General features: G+C 40.9%; 1 protein-coding gene across 5 annotated transcripts in view; it reads left to right on the forward strand.

Annotated features, from left to right (window-relative positions):
• Positions 1 to 22,054, forward strand: part of kcnq1.2 (potassium voltage-gated channel, KQT-like subfamily, member 1.2) — a 160,509-nt gene that overhangs the window by 1,167 nt on the left and 137,288 nt on the right. For all 5 annotated transcript variants that reach the window (XM_086027109.1, XM_086027111.1, XM_086027107.1 and 2 more), the window contains 5 exons: positions 1,197 to 1,823; positions 13,145 to 13,235; positions 18,455 to 18,581; positions 19,910 to 19,988; positions 20,053 to 20,149. In XM_086027109.1, the coding sequence (XP_085883235.1) occupies positions 1,270 to 1,823; positions 13,145 to 13,235; positions 18,455 to 18,581; positions 19,910 to 19,988; positions 20,053 to 20,149 (948 nt within the window). In that variant the 5' untranslated portion in view covers positions 1,197 to 1,269. The remainder of the gene's footprint in view (positions 1 to 1,196; positions 1,824 to 13,144; positions 13,236 to 18,454; positions 18,582 to 19,909; positions 19,989 to 20,052; positions 20,150 to 22,054) is intronic.

Consider the following 22,054-nt stretch of genomic DNA (forward strand, 5'->3'; position numbering starts at 1 on the left):
ACATTATGAGTAGATGTTAGGTGTCTACTTCACTTGAATATTTATCTATTTTCTTAACGGCTTAAAAAAAAAAGTATATGTGTATATGTATATGTATATATATGTATATGTATATATATGTATATGTATATATATGTATATGTATATATATATATATATGTATATATATATATATATGTATATGTATATATGTATATGTATATATGTATATATATGTATATGTATATATGTGTATATATGTATATATATGTAGCCTGTGGTAAATTGTATTGTTTTATAAATGTTACAACTTCTCCCAGGCCAGTTTGTTACAACAGTCCCTGAGTGCTTTAGCAATGAGGTAGCTTCTCTTAAAGCTCAAGTTGAACACGTTGTAGGTCACAGTAATGGTATACAAAGTTTTGAAATGGTTTATCTTGCTTCCGTTTTTAGATCACAAAAACCTGGCGTTCGAACAGGGGTGTGTAGACTTTCTATATCAGCTGTGTAGGTTTATATTGTACGTCTACTCTGCCTGTATTCCAACCTTGATGGCGATGATAATTTAGACGGCGACCTGTCAATGTGACACACTTGACAGAGCTTGAAACTCAATCCAAACGATGACAGCAGTGCATGTGGTCCTTGTCACGGATGCCTCTATAGCCGAAGACAGAGATGTGACTCTTTTTGTTTCCTTTTTTTTTCCATGACACCCTTTCAAATTGCTCCCATCGCACACACATACTGTTTATACTTCTATCGGCTCAATGCCTTTTCAGGATCACAGAACACTGATCTACTGTTTTGTCCTTATTGATGCACTTCTGTTCACGTATTTAGGGTCTCTTAGAAATGTTTTTCAAACGAAAAGTTTGATTTTTTTCAAAGACTATGGAAGCACAAAAATTTGTGTTTGTGTCATTTATTCACAGTTTTGCGTGGTTTCCTGAATAAATGAATGAATGTACAAAAAAAGCCCTGTCCTTCTAACAAATACCTAACCCCTATCTGACAACTGCTACATTCTTCATTTGAGTACGACAACTGTAGCCCAATACGTTACGGCGTTTTATTCATTCGAATAAATTCATTAGCGCAGAATCATATGGTTGCTATTGTCCATGCGCCCATGCGGCGTCCCCCGAATAATGGAGGGCAGCGCTTCCTTTCAGACACATTATCCCTCACATCCCACATCACGTGTTCCGCTCCAGGTATGGACACACATGCCGGCGGCCCGCCGAGTGAGCGCTCAGCCGCATCAGGGAGCTCGCCAAGGTAGTCTTCATGACCTCCCCCAAGTGCGCCCAGCCCCTCGTGGACACTCCATCAGCTCCATCTCTGAAATTTGGAACCAACATGGGGGAGAGACGGGCGCGTTCCTTACACGTGACGTGCCGCCTGCAGCGGGACTATGGCAGCAGGCTGAGGGGCCCCTTCGCCCGTTACAGCCCCAACGGCTACGCCGGCACCAGCCTCAGCCTCAGCCTGGACCAGGAGACGGACGCTGACGGTTCTCCACCCGTGGCCGGCGAGATCGAGGCGCCCGCGCCCGACGCGGGCCGCTACTCTCCTGTTTCACTGGAACTGGACCCGGCGGAGGCGAATAATGGATCAGGCGTCCCCGGCTGTCCGGCGGCGAAGGACCCGGCCCTGCAGATCGCGCACGGCCAGCTCCCCGCCGCCTCGGCGCCGCTCCCGCCTCTGCCGCGTTCCAGCTGGCTGCATCGCCACCAAAAGGAGTTCCAGCGGCCGTACGCCAAGACCAGCATGCAGGGCGATGTTTACAACTTCCTCGAGAGACCTGCTGGACTGAAATGTTTCCTCTACCACTTCCTCGTGTAAGTACCACTTTAAAGTACATCTGTGGGCATATTTGGACGCCAGCGTTTTATAACCTTTGTTCAGCCCTGGCCCATATTTGACCTTAGGAACCTCTCAGGGTAAAGGCAAACCACCAAAATACTGAAATAATGACGATTCCATCTCAATTTAGTGACAAATGTACTTTGTGTGGAATGAGCCATTTTTTTGTTGTATGAATGGCAAGAGGTGGATACACCTGGTGGTAGATTGTAAGCCATGGTCTGGCCCACTGACCTGAGGCACCGGGCGGGTGCCTCAGAGAGGTAAGGTGGGGCGAGACCATTTCAAGATTTGAAAGCCAATCAAGAATCTTAAAATGAACTCTTAAAATGCACAGGGAGCCAATGAAAGGAGGCCAGGATTGGAGTTGTATGCTCCCTCCTACGAGCTCCAGCTAGGAGGCGAGCGGCAGCATTTTGGAGCAACTGGAAACGCTTGACGGGAGGGAGGACTGGACGACTCCAAAATAGTGCATTACAGTAATCCAGCCGAGATGTAACAAAGACATGGATTACTGTTTCTAAGTGCTGTTGTGAAGGGAGCGGCTTTGCTTTATTTAGCCAACTGCCTAAGATAAAAAAAAAAAAAAGATGGAACAAAAATTGGGATTGGAATTTCAGGTGAAATTTCGGGATCAATCTGCTTGCACTACAACGTTTACAGGTGAACTTAATTTGAATGCACATCCGACTCTTCCGTATTTCAGTACGGTTTGTGCAACGTGCCTTTCTCCAGTAAAAGACATAATTTTATGTGCCTTTCTGTTACCCTTCCAGTCCCTCTTTATCTCTGATGCAACCTGCCCATGGCATTGTGACACTCTAAGATCAATGGCCAATTGGTATAACACAGAGACTGTCATGGTTTTAATAAGAACTGTATCAAACTAATGTAGCCTTTACCCCCTAAAAAAAACAAAAAAACGCTTAGAATTGATTGAGGGCTGAATCAAAAACTGCCTGACTGTGGATCTCAATGGACTGTGTAGGTGGACAAAGTGTTGCGGTTGATCTTTGTCATCTGCAGTCCCTCTCTTGTTAATTACATCTTGTACAGTATTAGGTTCTGTCTCTCGGAAACAGAAGTAGTGTGTGTGTGTGTGTGTGTGTGTGTGTGTGGTGCGCTTGTTGAAAGCGCCAACGAGGGGCAGGTCGGTGCGATCTGGTCCGCCATATACAGTAACTCGGGCCCGGCCCGGCGTCTGCTGTCTTGCTCTGCTCCGGCCCGCTGTCAACAAATGGGCGGCCTCATGCGTGAAACATGAGGACCTGCTTACATACTGGCCAGCCACTTTTTTTTTTTGGTCTAGTAAGGTGTGTTTAAACCAAATCCAGTACCACTGTTAAGGGGGAAAAAAACCCCCATCCAAGCATGAATGTGGCAAATGTTTTGGATGTCCACATTGCGTCTGTGGAGGGTAATGTCTTTTATCCCGGCCAGTATCGAGTTTGCACGTAGCGTGATGCAGACCTGGCCGCTGGTGTCTCACTTTAACAGGATGCGGGTGGATTAGTGGTGCTGTTGCTCCACATGTACGCTGAACTGGGAATAGGCCCACTGACCGTTTGCTGCTTGGATGTGACCTTGGCAAGGGGGGGAAAAAAAGCAGTTCACAAAATGGTCATTTTCAACAAAATAGCCAAATGACATGTTTGGACAAATTCAAGTATGTTTGCACTTTCTGGTAATGTGAGGGTTATGTTTTGGCGTAAGAGTATTATTTATATGATCAGATCTTTACTAAGTAGCCGGGTCGATGATCGGAGCCGATATTTGCCATTTTGACGAATATCGGCATCTGTCTTTTTTTAACAATTTGATGGCCGATAATAAATCAAGTTAAAACTGTGTTGAAATCAATACTAAGATATGTGAAAGTGGAACATTTCTGTCATTTTGAAGTTTTGGAGGACTTTGTTTACTGTAGAAAACTATATGGAGCTATTGTTGAAGTTATCATTTCACTTTCACTGAAGTTTTTGTTAGAATTTTGAGATGTATATTTTCAAAAATGTATAGTAATAATAATTTTTTAAAAACATGACGCAAATCTGGAACATTGTTCAGTAAATAATATGCTTGAAGGTGTTTCAACAAAGTTAAGAGTGAGTTTTCTTTTTTTTCGTTTTTTAAAAAAAAAATTGATGCCAATATTTTCCTTTTTACTGAAAATGAATAACGGCTCCAAATATCGGTTATCGGCCTCCTTGGCTACTAATAATCTGCATCGGACCTGCGAAAAAACATATTGGTCTATCTCTAGTTAGGGTCCTAGAGACCGTGTGGCACAGACTCAAAAGACAACTCTGACTCCCGGTTTTTAGTACAGGAATGTAGAAAATACATAGTTCAAGAAAAAAAAAAAAAATTGCCACAACAGAAAATCCATGGTCTGCGGATCATTGATGTCCCTAAGATTAAGGCTTTAAGTGTGCTTAAAAATGACGCTTAATCCTTCAGTCCATCCATCCATCTTCATAATCCATAGTAAACCATTGCTTTCAAAATGGACAGAATATTATGGTACACTGGATTCAAAAAGACTTTTAACACAAAATTCGTTCATTTTATTTTTACTCGCATTCTGACGCAAGAAAACGCTGACGTGAAAATGGCTCCTTTTCTGCTGATATTTTGTGAATGTTTATCTTACAGCGGAAGTCAACCCAAACATGTTTTTTTCAAGAATATGTTTCCAGCAGGCCCACTAATTGAAACGCGGCATTCTGATTAATTTTGCGCTTGTGGAATATAAATTAAGCAGCAAAATGCACTCGTTTTTAGCCATCTCTGGGGGCGGCCATTTTGTCACTTCTGTCGACTGACTATGACATCACAACTGCTCACGACGACCAATCACGGCTGACCTGTTTTCTGAATCTGAGCCCTGATTGCTCGTTGTGAGCAGTTGTGATGTCGTTGTCAGTCGACAGAAGACAAAATGGCCGCCGCCAGAGATGGCTAAAAACGAGTGGATTAACACTTATTCCACAAACGCAATATTTATCAGAATGCCTTGTTTCAACTAGTGCACCTGCATAGGACATATTCTCGAAAAAAAAAAAAGTTTGGGTTGACTTCCGCTTTAAGAAGTGACCGTAAAAAAAGTACTACCCTTGTCTTATTCACCATGTCAACAAAATGCAAGCAAGTGAAATGAAATGCTTGTGTGTGTAAAACCGAGCCCGTAGTGAGGAGGGAGGAATTAGTCCAAGCTATTCAAATATTATCCCTTACTGGTCAAACACTTAATGGAAACACTGGGCCACCTCTCCTCTCCATTGTGAGTGCGTCGAATGCGTGCTGCATTACTGATGAATCCCCCCCAGCAATAATTGAGGCTCAAATGTCTCACCTTAACAAAGGAGTAAGAACCCGAACCCGCCCGTCATTTAAAATGATGGCCCTCTTTTAAGGTAACTATCGCTTGCCGATGGTAATCGGCGGGGGTCGGGGGCGGGGCGTGTATTCACCGGGTTTCTTTCATGATTGGCAGTCTGCATGAGATGGCTCATTAAGGGACCAATGTGCCACTTATGACAGCCCTCGATAGGCCGACACGCATGCGTAACCCAAGCACGGATCAGCTGAATTTTCCACTCTTGGCAACGCACAGTCGAGAATACACCGCACGGTTGAAAGCGCATCGGTGACTGCCGCTCTCCTTTTTGTTTTACTTCATTCATTCATTTTCAAAGCTCAATCATAATTTCGAGCAAAAAAAAAAAAAAATAAAATAAAATAAAATAAAAAATGGCTCGTAACTCAAAAAAAACTCCTAAATTGGGGCACTAGTGAGTCAAGCTACAACCCGTATTCCATTTGGAACTGGAAAATGTTCAGCAACAGAAATTTCTGCAAATCGCATAAGGTAGTACTGCATACAGTTTTTTTTATAGTCAATTTTTGTCACCATGCGCCGCCATTGTAGCAGATTACTACATCACTAGATGAATTTGCCCCGGAGTTGCCATTTCAACCTTGTATTTGAACTAGTTCTGTCAAACGATTACAATTCTTTAACTCATCGCGAAATTTTCCACAATTAATCGCGATTAATCCTATTTTTCAACAATATTTTTTTTACAAAGCTTGGAACCCATATTTACTTGAGTCAAATCTTGAAATTAACATGGGAAAAAATGTCAAGTATGTTTTCACTCAAAGACTGTTCTAATAGCATTCTTTGATCCTTGAATACGATTCTTTTCCTGTAAAATACAACAAGATACACCAAAGATGTACAGCTAATATGGTATTTGAGTTTAGGAATTTGGCAAAGTGCGCAAATTATTTTGGATTTCTCCAATGAGCCATCGAGCAAGTAAAACTACGAAAAAGTCCGTCTTTGTGACAGTGACTCTCCTCTAAGTTTGGCTGCAAAGTGAGCAGAGGGAAGCTGCCACAGCAAGTAAATAAAACGGAGTTGATTGAGTTCATTTTTTTTAATGCGTTATGAAATTTTAATTAACCTCCACCGTTAACGCTTTAACTTTGACAGCCCTAATTTGACCGCATATTAGTTTAGATTTAATACATATTTGTCAGCTGGTATCCAAACGTGTACTGCCACTGACAAAAATATCTTGTGGTTATTCAACAAAGTGAGAGGATGTGACGCAATAGTTAGAAGAAAGTGAGTGTCATAATTGTGAGATAAGATGACGCAGTTTGTGGAGTGAATGGCGAACGCCGTGTAAAAAAGCCACGCATGCTTACATCGTCAATGAACACAATATTCTGTGGGTCTTCCTAGATCAGACAAAACTCTCAAAAACAGGAATTATAAGAGGAAGACGGGGCAATATGAGGAACTCGGCTTTGAAAATAGCCAGCAGTGAAGGAGTTAATTCCGAACGTGCAATTTTTCCTCACTTAACTCATTCACTGCCATTGACGAATTTACTTGTCCTTTCACAGTCCAGCCATTCAATCCCTGGAATTTATTTCTATTTTTTTTTCTGTTTTTTTTCATAGGTTAAAAGAGGGTCTGAAAATGTCTGGCAGTGAATGAGTTAAAAATCCCCAAAGTTTCCGGACATTTTAGACCCCTTTTCCCCATCCATAACCGCATCACATCATTTCTAGTATTTTAGTTACTGTCGGTTTTAATCTTGCACACGTTGTATCCGAGTTTTAAGAGATTGCGCCCAAACGCCTTTCGACAACCTGGGCCAGCGATCACATTTTGGACACTCCCTTTTGAGTCTTTTACATAACCGGATGGAACAAACTGTGCGGTTATGATTCCTAAATGCCCTCCAACTGAAAGCGTAATCCAACCCCTGAACGCACTCGGACGTCTCCGTCGCTCCACCGCCCGGCTTTCTTATTCTGCAGTATTGATGTGAGGCGGAGAGGCCGCGAAAGCAATTTTTGCCGTCGTGAACACATTTGCGGTGCCAATCGTTCGTCTTTTTATAAGTACAAAGGTCAGTTGTAGACAACGACGCCGTCAAAGGTCAAGTAGTAGCCCTCGCACCTGCCCATCCTGGTGGAAACGCAGACGTCCAGATGTTGTCTGCGATACTTGCTTTGTGTATTTATAACCCGGCAGATTAGTGAAATCAGCCTCCTGGCTTTGCGCTCCTCCTATATGTACGTTTGCACGTATGGGCAACTAAACCTATATATTGGATATCTGCTTATGAGCGATTACCGTCTGTGTGGGGTCACTTCCATTTCTTGGTAGCAGGTTGTGGGATCTGTTTTGAGTTGCTCTTACGTATTCACCGCAACACGGTAGGGGTGAACTTGTACGCCGAAAATTACGGTTATGTCGTATGTAACATTTTTATTTTTCAAGAATATGTTCCCAGCAGGCCCACTAGTTGAAACACGGCATTGTGATTCATTTTGCGTTTGTGGGATATGATTTAAGCACGGGGGCGGCCATTTTGTCTTGTTGACAGCGACCAATGCAATATTTATCCGAATATATTTATCCCTGTTTCAACTAGTGGGCTTGCATAGAACATATTCTTGAAAAAAAATGTTTGCGTTGACTTCCTCTTTAAGTCTATGGTTCAGTTTACATAAATACCATCAGCATTTATGTTCTAGAGGTTCTTCGGCTATACAAAAAAAAAACGAGTCCAGACTGTCATCATCAGAACTATCTTGGTGATTTATCAAGTGCACCAGATCAGCTGCCTTAAAGCGGAAGTCAACCCAGACATATTTTTTCAAGAATATGTTCTATGCAAGCCCACTAGTTGAAACAAGGCATTCTGATTAATATTGCTTTTGTCGAATAAGAGCTGAGCCGTGATTGGTCGTTACCTGAGCCCTGAGACACTGTGATGTCATTTTCAGTCGACAGAAGTGACAAAATGGGGCCGCCCCCCCAGATGGCAAAAAAGGGGTGGATTTTGCTGATTAACTCATATCCCACAAACGCAACATTAATCAGAATGCCATGTTTCAACTAGTGGGCCTGCTGGGAACATATTCTTGAAAAAAAAAATGTTTGGGTTGATTTCCACTTTAAAAATATGTTCTATACAGGCCCACTATTTCAAATACAGCATTTGGATTAATATTGCGTTTGTGGAATAAGGGTTAATCCACCCTTTTTTTAGCCATCTCAGGGGGCGGCCATTTTGTCACTTCTGCTGACAGAAAATGACATCACACACTCTCAGGGCTCAGATAACGACCAATCATAGCTCATCTTCAGAAAACAGGTGAGCCCTCGGTCCGCTTGTTCACTCCACTCCAAGAAGATTTCCGTTTTATTTCCCAACTATTGGGAGAGTAAGATGATGGCTAAACCAGGATGGAATATCCGTGCTTCTGGCTGCAGGCTGATGTGCTGTAATCCATCTTTAAGCTCCTCCCTTGGATGGGATGTTGAGGGCTGAGCCGCGAACGGGGAGGGGGCGGGGTCACGGAGGACTGCTCTGTCCCCGACATGCTTGCTTAACAGTCATGGCCAGGGCAATTTGCGTGCTCATTCATGCTCGTTTAGCTCCATGTTAGACAACGCTACTTTTTGTTATGATGTAATAGTCTTTTTGGACGTTGATAACTGTGGACTAAACAGTTATCAGTCAGTCAGTTCTCAACATAATATCTAAGAGAGTACATCCCCCTAACAGGTTCTGATGTAATATTTACAGCATATCGTTTCATGGGACAACAAAATAGCACTTGGCTACATTGTAAAGTAGTTAGCATACCGATGGAGAGCAGTTTTTTGTTTTCAGATCCTCCGAGAGTTCTTTGCTATGACGTATCCACCGACCAGTTTGGGGGAGAGCGTCAAAGCAATGATGCAAAAATGAACACACCTGCTGCCCATTCACACTTGAGACCTCGTAACGCTAATGAGTCACATCGCGAAGGGGCCCGTTTTCGCTTCAGGGTGTACTCACTTTTGTTGACAGGGATTTGGAGATGAATGGCTGTGTGTTGAGTTAAATCGAGGGGGCAGTAAACTGACACTGTTATACAAACTTCAAATTATCCAGTGCCGTTTATATTGAAAAGATATAATCAAATAAATACAAAAATGTGATTGGTGTACTCTCTTTTGTTTGATACAGTATACTTTTTTTTTTTTAGCATGCTAATATTCAGTGGTATTTGGGCCCAAAAAGTAATGGCCTTTGATTAGTTTGATTTAATTAGTTTAAAGCAAACACTCATACAAAGATGAATTAATATTTGTGTAAATTAATCTGACCCTATCTTTTGAACATAAATTGTGGCCAAAATATGTTTTTAAGATGTCTGTCAATTTTGAAGAGCCGAGTATAAATGAATATTAAAACATAGTTTTTTTGGGACAATGAGCAATTTTCCCCTAAGATAAATACAATTTACTGACATCCTAATTCTTGATGGCAAAACTAAAAATAAAGTCGTTATTATTAGTGTTTATATAAAAGCAAACAAATTAAGGACTTTGGTAGGTTTACATTTTTTTTTTGGACATGATGACAAAATTAGCTTTTTCTGAGACAAAGTATAAAATGTATTGTATGAATTTTGAGCATCGTAGGCATTGGGTGTCCACTTTTGAATTGGAATGTGTGACAAAAGTGCTGCATTGTGCGCACATTCAGACATAGCAGAAGCATTTTGGAAATAAATAAATACATAGATGAATAAATAAATGTAATGCAGTGCTGTCTGCAGCATTTTTGGTGGAGTTGTTGTTGCTATTGTTTGCAGTAGTACTCGTGTTACTTCATCAATTTATCTTTAGAAACGAATATTGCCCGCTTTGACATTCAGGCGTTTATCTTGGCAACATATAACATTTATTTTGAGCAGCAAGTCCATGAAATGTTCACCATGCTTGTGTAGTGTGTTGTGACAAACCTCACCATATTTTGTAATTGTTGTACTTTTCCTTTTGAATATTTGTGAAGGCTATACTATGGTGCGTTTACATTAAATAAGCCCAATGAAACAGCAGGGCAAAATGGGAGGAATCTAAGTCCATAACACGGCCTAAAATCGTCATAGTTACCCCAGCCACAAAGCCAGAAGCTGATTTAAAGAAATGGCCCAAAGTTAACTCATTCACTGCCATTCACGTATTTATTAGTCTTTTCAGTTAATAGGCTTATCAATATCATCAACGCATGCATGTCGCTCACTCCAATATATTTTTAATTTCATTTTTGAACCCTGTTTGTGCTTATTTTTGAATGAAGCTGCAGCCCGGGATTTTGAATATTGTCAGTTAATTCTCGCTAAAGCCCCAGCTGCTTTGTTTTAATCAGGTTTTTGGAGTGACCCCGTCCTGTTCTCTTACGTCCTGTCGTCTGCTGCAAAAAAATTCGCCCTTGATAGCGCTGCAGTAAACTTTGGCAAATGCCCACTCACTCAATGAAACCATGAGTGGACACAAAGCGGTGATTTCTAGCCAGCCCAGCTGCGGCCATTTTGTGTCAAACGCATCCTGGCATTTTTTACTGACCTTATTTTTATAGCTTTGAAGTAAGCGACGGCGCGATAAAGAACCACGGTTATTTTTTTGTTGTGAAATGCTGCGGCGCCATATGTCAAGGACACGGTACCAAGGGGCATGTGCCGGGAGCAGCATGATGGGACCGAAGGCTACCCATGATGCATCTCTTTTTAAGCCCTCGCCTGTGCCATCGTCCCTCGTGAAGCAGAGACGCTCGGGTCCATTGAGAACCCGCGACTCCAGCATTTCAGCATGCGTTTGGGCTTTTCGTTTGACGGAATCGCGTGTGTTCGGGGAGGGGAGCGTGGCATCTGTGCGTGTGAGAGGTCAAGTAATCCTCAGCCCGTAAAATCACAGTCCCATCTGCCCAATGTGTCAGCGACTTTTAAGTCGGGAGTCGTTCCCTCGCATCACCCCACTTGGCACTTTTCACGCTGCGGCTCGCCTCTCTAATGAGGGCTGTCCAGTCGGTTTCAGGACCACATATGTAAACATTGACGGAGGCATACGCCACCATGCTAAATGAATGGCAGACAAAACAAATGGCACACTATTTTGAAAATGTCGATTTTCATGGTAAACAGGCGCGATTTGTCAAGTCATGTTGTTCAAGTCGAGACTCATGAATAGCTAGTTAAAGTCAAGTACAGTAAGTAACAAGTCCTTAACATAGAACAAGAATATGTTCCATGCAAGCCCACTAGTTGAAACAAAGCATTCAGATAAATATTGCGTTTGTGGAATAAGTGTTAATCCACTCGTTTTTAGCCATCTCTGGGGGCGGCCATTTTGTCTTCTGTCGACTGAAAATGACATCACAACTGCTCACAAGGACCAATCACGGCTCAGATTCAGAAAACAGAGATCATCTGTGATTGGTCGTTGCTGTAATTTGTGGGAGCCCTGCTGACTTTAACGAGCCGGTCCCGGTTCGCAGGTTGGGCACCGCCGATTTAAACGACAGCAACCTTGTTGCATTTGTGTTTACTTTATGTGCTTAAACATGAATGATAAAAAAAAAAAACAGACACTTACATAACCCCTTTTTCAGCATATGGCATGTAATCCAGTTTGTAGCACACAGAAACACAACGCACCCTCTGCTATTGGTGTGTGTGTGTGTGTGTGTGTGTGGGTGGGGGTGTGTAGGTGTGTGTGTGTGTGTGTGTTAAAGCGAGCCCGATCACGATGATGGTTCATGCAAAAATGGCTGTCATGTCATGCTAAAGCGTTCCAAAGACGTGTCCAAAGGATTATTTCTAGGACCGTTAAAAAAACACAAATATTCTGATCTTAATCCCCCGGGTTTTGGAAAGAGACCTGGCAAAGCTGCAAGGCCAACCAACACCCCCCCCCCACGCACCACCTCCACTTTCACCCCTTGGTCACTGGCATAGCTAGAGGGTGGGGGCGGAGGGGTACTCACCTCTCCCTGAAATATGCTTGAGCCCCAGGTGACCCCAGATAATTAACTTTTGGGTATTTTCCATTGTGTCCGGGATTTTTTTCCCCCACATTTCCCCCTGGCCTCTGTAGGGAACATATAATGAATAAATGAATAATGAACATGAAATGAATTTTTGGGCTTGTAAATTATTATTATTATTTTTTAATTTAAATTAATCAAGGGGCCACTCAAAGTGCAGCCCGCGGACCACCGCCGGTTGCCCATCCCTGGTCTATCTACTCCCATAGTGTGTCAACTAGCTGAAAATATTGAATATGGTCTATTTTTCCTGACATTTTTAGGCCAAAAGTGGAGATTTTATAAGATTATGTGACTGAAAGTGATGTCAGCCTAGAAGTAACAATAAACTACTGTCTTATCTTTTTCAAATAGGGGGCGTAGAAAATTAAAAGATGGGGGCTGGGGGAAAGATATATGAGTGGTTTCTAAAGAAAGAATTTTATTATCATTATTATTAATATTATTATTATTTACTTTGTAGCTATTGACAAATGTTGTGTCTGTATATTTGTAACCGGTGTTTTGATGTGCGTGCGTGTGTGCAAATTTTATTCAATATAAATGATGATTGATCCGAGTTTTTGTTTTGCGGACCCCCTGAAATAGCCTTGGCCGCCCCCCCCCCCAAAAAAAAGAGAAGTCTAGCGCTGCCGCTGCCCAAGGCCCCTATAAGAGTCCAATCAAAACAAATGAATTAGTACATGCGTAAGAAATTAATGTCGGAGGTGAGATCATCCCTGTTAAAATAATTGAGAAGGAAGAACCCAAACGGACCAAGCATGCGGTGCCCTTTTTTTTTTTTTTTATATATATATATTTTTTTTAGCTGTACTATTTATTTGTATTGTGTTTGACCTGTTATTTGGTCAATTTGTGCTAACGTCGTGCTGTGTTCCTACCCACAGCTTCCTCATGGTCTTGGTGTGTCTCATCTTCAGTGTCCTGTCTACAATCGAGCAATATGCAGACTTTGCTTCCGGATCCTTGTTCTGGATGGTGAGTAAAAATAAGCAATGCAGGTCTAGAAACATAAAAACCTCCCGTCATCTCATCTCTATGTAAGCGCTGACGTAGAGGTCATGAAAATGCTGCGTCCTCATGTGATTGCGGGATGTTAAGTGTGTTTTGAAATTGTCCACAGGTGTGGATATGAATGTGAAATGGTGTATTCTCCATCTCACCCACTATTCAAATGAGGAAAAGCGCTTTTGACAAATCATGTCCACACGCATATCGAGAGGCAAACAGCATAATGGTTAAAAGCAGGAAGTGATTGTGAACGTGACATGTAGTACCGGCTCACAGCCACACGGTGGCAATAGAAGATCTGAAGTGGTGTTGAGTGGTGAGTGACTCTCCGGATGATACCTGGAGAGCAAATAATAGCCTCTAATACCGTGTTACGTAATAATATGCAGGCCCCATGGCAAACTCAATTTTTTTTCTTTTTTTTGGGGGCGGGGGGCATTTTGTCCCTGCTGTTACAGTGGTCAAAATGTCAAAATGAAGGGGCGGAGCCAGCACACATTTACAAAGCAAATGAAGTGTGATTATGGTGTGGACGGTTTTATTGTTGTATTATGATGAGGTGATTACATTTTCTCTAATTGGTTTTCATCTTCATAACGGTAAACCGTAACGGATGTGGCTCGCAAAAAAAATGAGTTTGACACCGTCTCTTTTTTTTTTTTTTTTTTTAAGGCCTACCAGGGGGCCCATTAAGGCTGCTTAGTGATGCAATAAATCAGGCTCTTACAACAGGTGGATGACGTGATGGTTGCTGGTTTGGAAACTCTTCAAAGAGCTTGCATCATCCCTCTTTCTTACCAGCACACTGGGAATATAAAGTGTAAATACACACGTAGCTACTGCCCCCCCCCCCCCCACATCTTATGTACCACCTCCCGAGTTGACGGGGCCAGCCAGAGGACAGGAGTGAACGCCGTGTTCTGTCAACTTTTGGCCAGTGCCCTTTGAGGACCTTCTCTCGTGGTTATTCATTTATTTAGAGCCAAGAAGAGCCAAATAAAGCAAAGTATTGTGTACGCACACGCACACGCGCACGCACACACACACACAACATTTTTTGTTCTCTCCTTTTTTATTTCACAATGTGAGATACACTAACTGCGCTTTTATAAACTAGCTCCACTACTCTTGCAGCCATGTTGTGGGTGCAAGCCGTGCACATTAGCAGCGACATGCTTTGACCTAGAAGATGCTAAAATAATAATAATAGAAAAGTCATTTTAACAAATACACTCAAGTTGATAAAATTCCTTAATCATGACCACCATGAGTCTTCTCCCCAGTAAAGATTTGTCAAACAGTACAAAAGTAACCTATGCTTTTGTAAATTAAGACATGATTTTTTTCCCCTGTATATACTTTTTGTGACAATTTAGTTTGGTGTCATCCGATTTTTTTTAATGAGGAACATGCCATTTGTCACTTCATGTTCCAAGTCGTAAAAACAACTACTGAGTATTTTTATTTTTCCCCATCATGTCGCAATATAAAAATGACGATAAGATAAATGACTTATTTATACTGTGTGTATAAAGGGGAGGGGCAAGTGTTACGGCGGCGATGATTGGCGGCGGTGGCTAAACTTAGAAAGTTCAGGGTCTGCTGTCATACATGAATCACAAGGCTGCTTGTTTTGGATGGCACAGAAGAGCTGGCGGGGGGAGGGAGGGGGGAACGGGGGGGGGGGGGGTCATTGGTCCTTGAGGATGTTTGGCCTTGGGCGCAGCTGCCAAAGTAAAGCAAAGGCAGCCATGGACAGGAGGCGCACACACACACACACACACACACACACATACTCTCTGAAAACAGTTGGGTTAAAAATAGCACAATTTGGGGCCAAAAATGGACCCATCCACTAATTGGGTCAATTTGACCCACATTCTTGCTTTGTTTTGTACAAAACAGCCCAATTTTTTTGGGGCGTTGTTTTGTATTGTTTTCTGCAAAAATAACCCGGAAAATTGGGTCAAATTGACTCAAGTAGTGGATGGGTCCATTTTTGACACAAAATTGTGTTATTTTTTTAGCCCAACTGTTTTTAGAGTGCACACACATCCACGGTCTAATGAAGTAGCGCATCTTCTGTGTCTTTGGTGGACTAGTCAACATTTGCTCATGTCCACACATTAATGGTGCACAACAAGACTAGAAAGTGCCATAAAAATGCTTTTTTTGTTTTGTTTAAGAACACTTCAGACTAACTTGTATGAATCTCCTCTTGAATCATTTTTTTTCTTCTAATCTGTATTTTCCCCCCGCCGTGGCAGATTACTGCTGTTTTCCGTAAACATCATATAGCTTCCACGTATCCAACACGCATATGGGCCCAACATCTGGGTGACCCATTTTATCGAATTATGACTTTAATCCCCGCTCACATTTTTTCCGAATTTGCGGCGTACTGTATACCCTTGACCCGCAAATATTATCCAGATGTTGAAATCGAATGTACTGGAAGGGAGATGGAGTAATATTTTTGGGGCCTATTGTTTTTTCAAAAAAAAAACAAAAAAAAAAACAAAAAAAAAAAGCAAAGCAAAAAGCATCTTTTAATATTTAGCTAATTATTTTAGAATCGTTAGACTAATGATAAAAATACTGTATATCAACCATGAGAAATTGCATTGTTGCCATTTTAACATTCACAGTTTCTTAGTCCACAAAAAAAAAGGAAATGCCTTAAATGAAGTTTTCGTTCTAATTGTTTTGATATTTGTCATTAAATTTAAATTCATTAGTGGTTTATGTACACAAAAACCCCAAAAAACTAATAACAATAACAACAATAATATGAATTTTGCATTAATAGGCAAAATGTAATACAAATCAGTAATAATTTTAAATACTGCATATAAAAATAGATTTAAAAAAAATAAATAAAATTGCTGCGCTCTCCTGATCAAGGTGATAGAGGTCATTTATTCCTAGTACATTTATTGTTAAAATTTCTTTTCCCCCCAAAATGGAAGATTTATTAAAACAAATGATTAGAAAACCTTTTTACAGGATGGAAGACTCTTACTGAATGTTCTGAACTCCTGCTCAATGCCATGATGTGGAAGAGTTTCTTTGGAGGATTGTTTTCATGCAAAAACATCGCAAATTTGTCCCTGCGTATTTGAACTATATTGACCATTTCAATTCAGCGCTATAATAACACAATAGAATTACAGCTGAAAAAAAGCACAATTGTGACTACTGTGTTAGTTTCTATATCCCAAAATGGCCACCTCACAATTAATCCTAAACTGCACCCTGTGGCTTATTGACACAACATGGCACAAACTTGAAGTAGTATCGCAGTACTTCCTTATTATACATTTTTCTGCTGATGGGGGCGGGGGGAAAAAAAGCAACGTTGCTCCAGTCCAAATATTGCCGGCTCTGATTGACAGGTCATTGTTTTGGGGCTCCACGGTGCCGTGTTATTGCAGCAGGGCCGCGAGGATCGGGTTTCATGCGAGGGGTGGCCCTCTACCGGCGGCCACCCACACGCCCCAAATGGCAGGACGGTGGCTAAATATTATGCATACTTGGCGGGCACCAACACCATCCCTGTCGGGCTGACTTCATTAATTCACACGTCATGTATTTTCAAAAACATGCCGCGGCCGGCGTGGAACGTTCGTGGGAAACGTGCCAAAGTAAAAAGAAGCAACGAAAGGGGGATAATAAGAGCTCAGAATTGAAACTGATTTGGTGATCTTCAAATGACTCCTTGTCGTACATGACACCACGGGGCTCTATTTTGGCAGATAGCGTATGTGCGCCATTGGGGTCCGTCTCCAAGTGGCCACGTCACGGTGCAGATGTGCTGTCGGATGCTAGTGCTAGCGCATCGCGGTTAAACGGAATGAAAAGAGCTGCTGTGATTGAAGTCGCGGCTGAGGCCACTCCCACAGCGGCGCAGCCCTCCTTCTCATCTGTGAGGTGACCAAAAATGGGGTACCCCCACCCCCCAAATTAAGTTTGAAAAAAAATATCCTCAAATATTGAGAAAAATATATTTTTAAAAATCAAAATTCGCAGGTATGCGCTGGTCCTCTGTACAAGTTTCAAGTGCGAGCCATGTGATAAAAGAAAGCGGGAAACCTGGAAAAATATGTTAAATGTTCATTTATCCACTTTGTCATTCATGCTGCATTTATTTAACTCTGTTTATGTATGTAAAGCAATAGGTCTATAAAATCTATTTTTGGTTCATATTTGTGTGTGTCTGAAATGGATGAATTAGAAGGACTTTTATTTCCTGTAGGAAATACTGCTTTGGATTTCATACGATTCAGTTTTAATTTGTCTTTCTGGAGCGGATTAATCATAAACATTTTTAAAAAAAAAATCCATTGGCTAGACAACGTTTCGCATTCACGTTAACACCTAAGCGAGGCAACTTTATTTATAAAGCACATTTCAAACAAGGTAACTCAATGTGCTTCATGTAGTTACAAAACAACATTTAAAGCAAAAATAATTTGAATATTAAAAAAAACAAAAAAACTCAAGAATTTAAGACATTTTACTCATTCACTGCCATTGACGTATTTATTTGTCTTTTCACGGTCCAGCCATTCAATCCCAGGAACTCATTTATACTTAAAAAAAAACATTTTATTCCCTGGCACTGAATGAGTTAAAAGCAAATTAGAGAAATATAAAGTAGTTTACTAAAACATTTTACACTGTACAGCGCAAGGACATGATTTTTGAAAAATCTATTACAGAAAGATTTTAAGTATGGGAAAAAAAAAACAGTTTTTAACCTAAATTTAAAAGCACCAACATTTGAAGCTAACTTCAGTAATGTTAGCATCTTATTCCGTTTGTGTGTAGCATTACAGCCAAGTTCTGATGCACCATGTTTGCTTCGAACTACAGCACATAACGGCCAAAGTGACTTCTTCCAATGATGCAGCGAGAGTTCAAAAGTAGCTTTTCATAAGATAAATTCCAGCACTTCTCAGTGTGAGCTTTCACCGCTAGCTGTCCTTCCTCCTAGCTGGTCTACGCGGGCCCGCCGTTGCGTTTCAGTGTCTCGTACACTTGTCCGCTACCTGCTCATATGGCGCTGATGGATGACACGGCGGCGTAAGTTTGACGTTGCCTTATCTAGCCGCGCATCCTGTCGTCTTGTATCGGCGACCCCTTACCTTGACGCTAATGGAATCATGTGGCTTTGTGTCCCGCAGGAAATCGTGCTGGTGCTGTTCTTCGGCAGCGAGTATGTGGTGCGTCTGTGGTCGGCCGGCTGCCGCAGCAAATACGCCGGCATCAAAGGACGCCTCCGCTTCATCAGGAAGCCCATATCAATCATAGGTGCACCTGGTCTTTTCTTCTTTGGTTGCCATTGACAGTAGGCAGGAAGTAGCAAAGTACAGAGGCGTTTGTGGCTTTAGTTGGGTTTATCATTTTCTGGGAATTTTTTTTTTTACTCCCCGCTTTCGAAAACAGATCTGTACCAGGGTTATAATAGTTCGGGATTTGTCATTAGAGTTATTTTTTTATTTCGTTTTGACGTTTGTTTTTTAAATTCAGTTAGTTTGAATGAGGGTTTGGAATGAATACTTTTTTTTTTTTTAAAAGTCCTGAAAGCTCATGTATTATATTAATTGACAAAGACAAAAATGAAGGAAATTTCCGCTCCAATTATAGCTCGTTTAAGTTAGTTTGATAAACGTAAGATGTAGTTCCAGTTGGTTTGCATTTTTATCTTTCGAACGAATTTTTGTTTTCAATTTTAGTTTTAGTTATTTTGTTGATTTTCATTCACCACTCCTTACTTATATGAAAATGGGCTTGTTACTTTTTTTTTTTTATTCTTCAGAAAAGTACTGTTCTGCTTTTACTTAAAGCGGAAGTCAACGCAAACATATTTTTTTTCAACAATATGTTCTATGCAAGCCCACTCCTTGAAACAGGGCATTCTGATAAATATTGCGTTTGTGGAATAAGTGTTAATCCGCTCGTTTTTGGCCATCCCTGGGGGCGGCCATTTTGTCTTCTGTCGACTGAAAATGACATCACAACTGCTCACAACGACCAATCACGGGTCCGATTCAGAAAACAGGTCCGCCGTGATTGGTCGTTGTGAGCAGTTGTGATGTCATTTTCAGTCGACAGAAGACAAAATGGCCGCCCCCAGAGATGGCTAAAAATGAGTGCATTTTGCTGCTCAACTTATATTGCACAAACGCAAAATTAATCAGAATGCCCTGTTTCAACTAGTGGCCCTGCTGGGAACATATTCTTGAAAAAAATATGTTTGGGTTGACTTCCGTTTTAAGTACAGGAGTTAAATCGGTGCTTCTACTTGAAATGGCCTTTATTTATTTATTTATTTTTGTACTCAAGATGTATCTGTACTTCCACTCCCAATACGTATACAGAGTACGATCACTTTTGCCACCTCTTCCTATTGGATAGAATGAACGCGGCCTGCCGATTCACATCGAGCTCATTTAACTCATTCACTGCCAAAGGTGAATTTATTTGTCTTTTCACAGCCCAGCCGTTCGAACCCAGGAATTGACTTATATTTTTTTTCCATATTTTTTTCAAACGTTAGGATAAAAGAGAGGTCTGAAAACGTCCGTCAGTGAATGAGTTAAAGCCAACGCAAAGATGTAATCATTCTCTTGTCACAGACTTGATTGTGGTCATCGCCTCCATCATTGTTCTCGCCGTGGGCTCCAACGGCCAAGTTTTCGCCACGTCCGCCATCAGGTAGAGCTGATTTTCATCACTGCTCGCTGGTGAGCCATAACGCTGAGATGTGTGTGTTTGACAGAGGCATCCGTTTCCTGCAAATCCTGCGCATGCTCCACGTGGATCGACAGGGTGGAACGTGGAGGCTGCTGGGATCTGTGGTCTTCATCCATCGGCAGGTGCGTCCGAAGCCACGCAACAGTGTCGCGTTTGAAAGTTTGCCTGTCAGACATTTATGCCAAGTTATTTGTCGATGAATAAGAACAAAAATAAAACAATAAAAAGAAGTCAAACTAATGTGTATTGTGACTCCATTTTTTTTTTCAGAGGGCAGAGGGAACAAACGCTTTCGCAAATAAAAAAAACCAAAAAGAGAAAGGCAGTACAATTCATTTGCACAGTTCAGTTGTATTTAACTTTTATACGTTCGTTTGTATTTAATCTTTTATAGGGTTGTGACTAACGGTTATTTAAATAATCAGTTAATATGTCGATTTGTTTTTGTTGTTGTTGATTGATCTATTTATTGGATAAACAAAAACATTTTGTACTCCCCATCCCTGTATTAAAAAAGAAAAAGAATACACAAACGTAAATAATAATAATGTTTATGATTCAATTTCAGGTTTGAGCCATGACATGTCAGAAAATAGGCAAAAATATTGATCATTGTTTTCCAAAGTACAATCAAATGGTTTTTTGTCTTATTCTGATTGAACTCTGTGCTTTCATGGAGGACTATCGAAATCTGAGAATATTTGCTGTTAAGAGGCCGAAATTCCAAGAATTGTGACTATTTTAACTTACACAAGTGTATCCAAACGATTAATTAATCATCAAAATAGTTGTCGATTAATTTGATAATTAAGTAGTTGTTGATTCATTGATTGCCTCTCTTTTTTCAAACATTTATTTAGGTACAGTTTTTATTTAACTGGTTTAATACATAATAAAGATTGAGTCATTATTTAAGTAATTTTTTTCCCCTTTATAATTAAGTGTAGCGCTGACACTGTCCATAATGTTGCAGTGGATTGCAATAATATTAATTGTACTTTTGCGCAATGTATTTTTTTTGAGGTGTTATTTGGAGTAAAAAGATGGAGAATAGGGGATTTCACCTTTAAGTACTAGCTCAAAACATTTTATTCCCTCATTTTATTCCATTTCAGTTTTTATCCCTCGCTGCTTTCGACCGATGAGCAGCGCTTTGCCCGCTTGTTGCTAACGTCAAACTGCTTAAACCTTCACTAGACGGCAACTAATCCAGATACGTGCGCACGTGCACAAATAAGCCACAGCAGTGCAGGCTTTATAAGGATAAAGCAGAGCAGGAAACAGATCGAGTCAAGCTGGTCCTCTCTTTTTCACGGGCCGATGGCTGAACGCCGCGATCAGACCCGACGTTCATCTCTCTTTGATGCGCCACAAGAGCGAGTCGAGATGGTGCGTTAAGATGTACCGTCGCCATCCCGCCTTTTGTCGGATGATCCTTTTATGAAATGATGCGCTCAGCCTAGCGGAAGTGGTTGATGCATTTTTTTTCCCCAGCGCGGGTTGCTAGCAGGGTTTTAATAGATTTGGGGATTTTTTTTAATTATAGTTGTTTTTTATTTCATTTTGAATTTGATTTTTTCTTTAAATTCAATTACATTTAGCAATATCTTAGAACACGTTTTAGTATTTTTTTTTTCAACTTTTTTGTTTTTATTTGATTTCATTAACATTTTTTTTCCCCCATTTTATTTATTTTGTTAGTTTTCGTAATCTATAATCCCAGCAGAAGAAAACATGGCTTTCAGTGTTCTACAAACTTGGTGGATGAGGTTGATAATGGGATAAAAACAGATGAGGTTCCACAAAATTGGAGCGTCGGAGACGTTAGAACATGAATGCCTAGGATGCAAAGCAAAGTAAAGAAACAGTAGCATACGAAAATTACTAAAAGAACATGCAGTACAAGAACAATTTTTGAAAAAAAATTGTGAAAGTGCTTTCAAAGATCTTAATCACAGGTATTATCATAGATTTAACCTAGAATTAAAAGCATTTAGATTCAAGGCTGACTTCACTTCTTTTGGCAA

Source organism: Filicampus tigris, chromosome 4 (assembly GCF_054856515.1).
Source record: "Filicampus tigris isolate MCC_2025a chromosome 4, RoL_Ftig_1.0, whole genome shotgun sequence".
Taxonomy (NCBI): Eukaryota; Metazoa; Chordata; class Actinopteri; order Syngnathiformes; family Syngnathidae; genus Filicampus; species Filicampus tigris.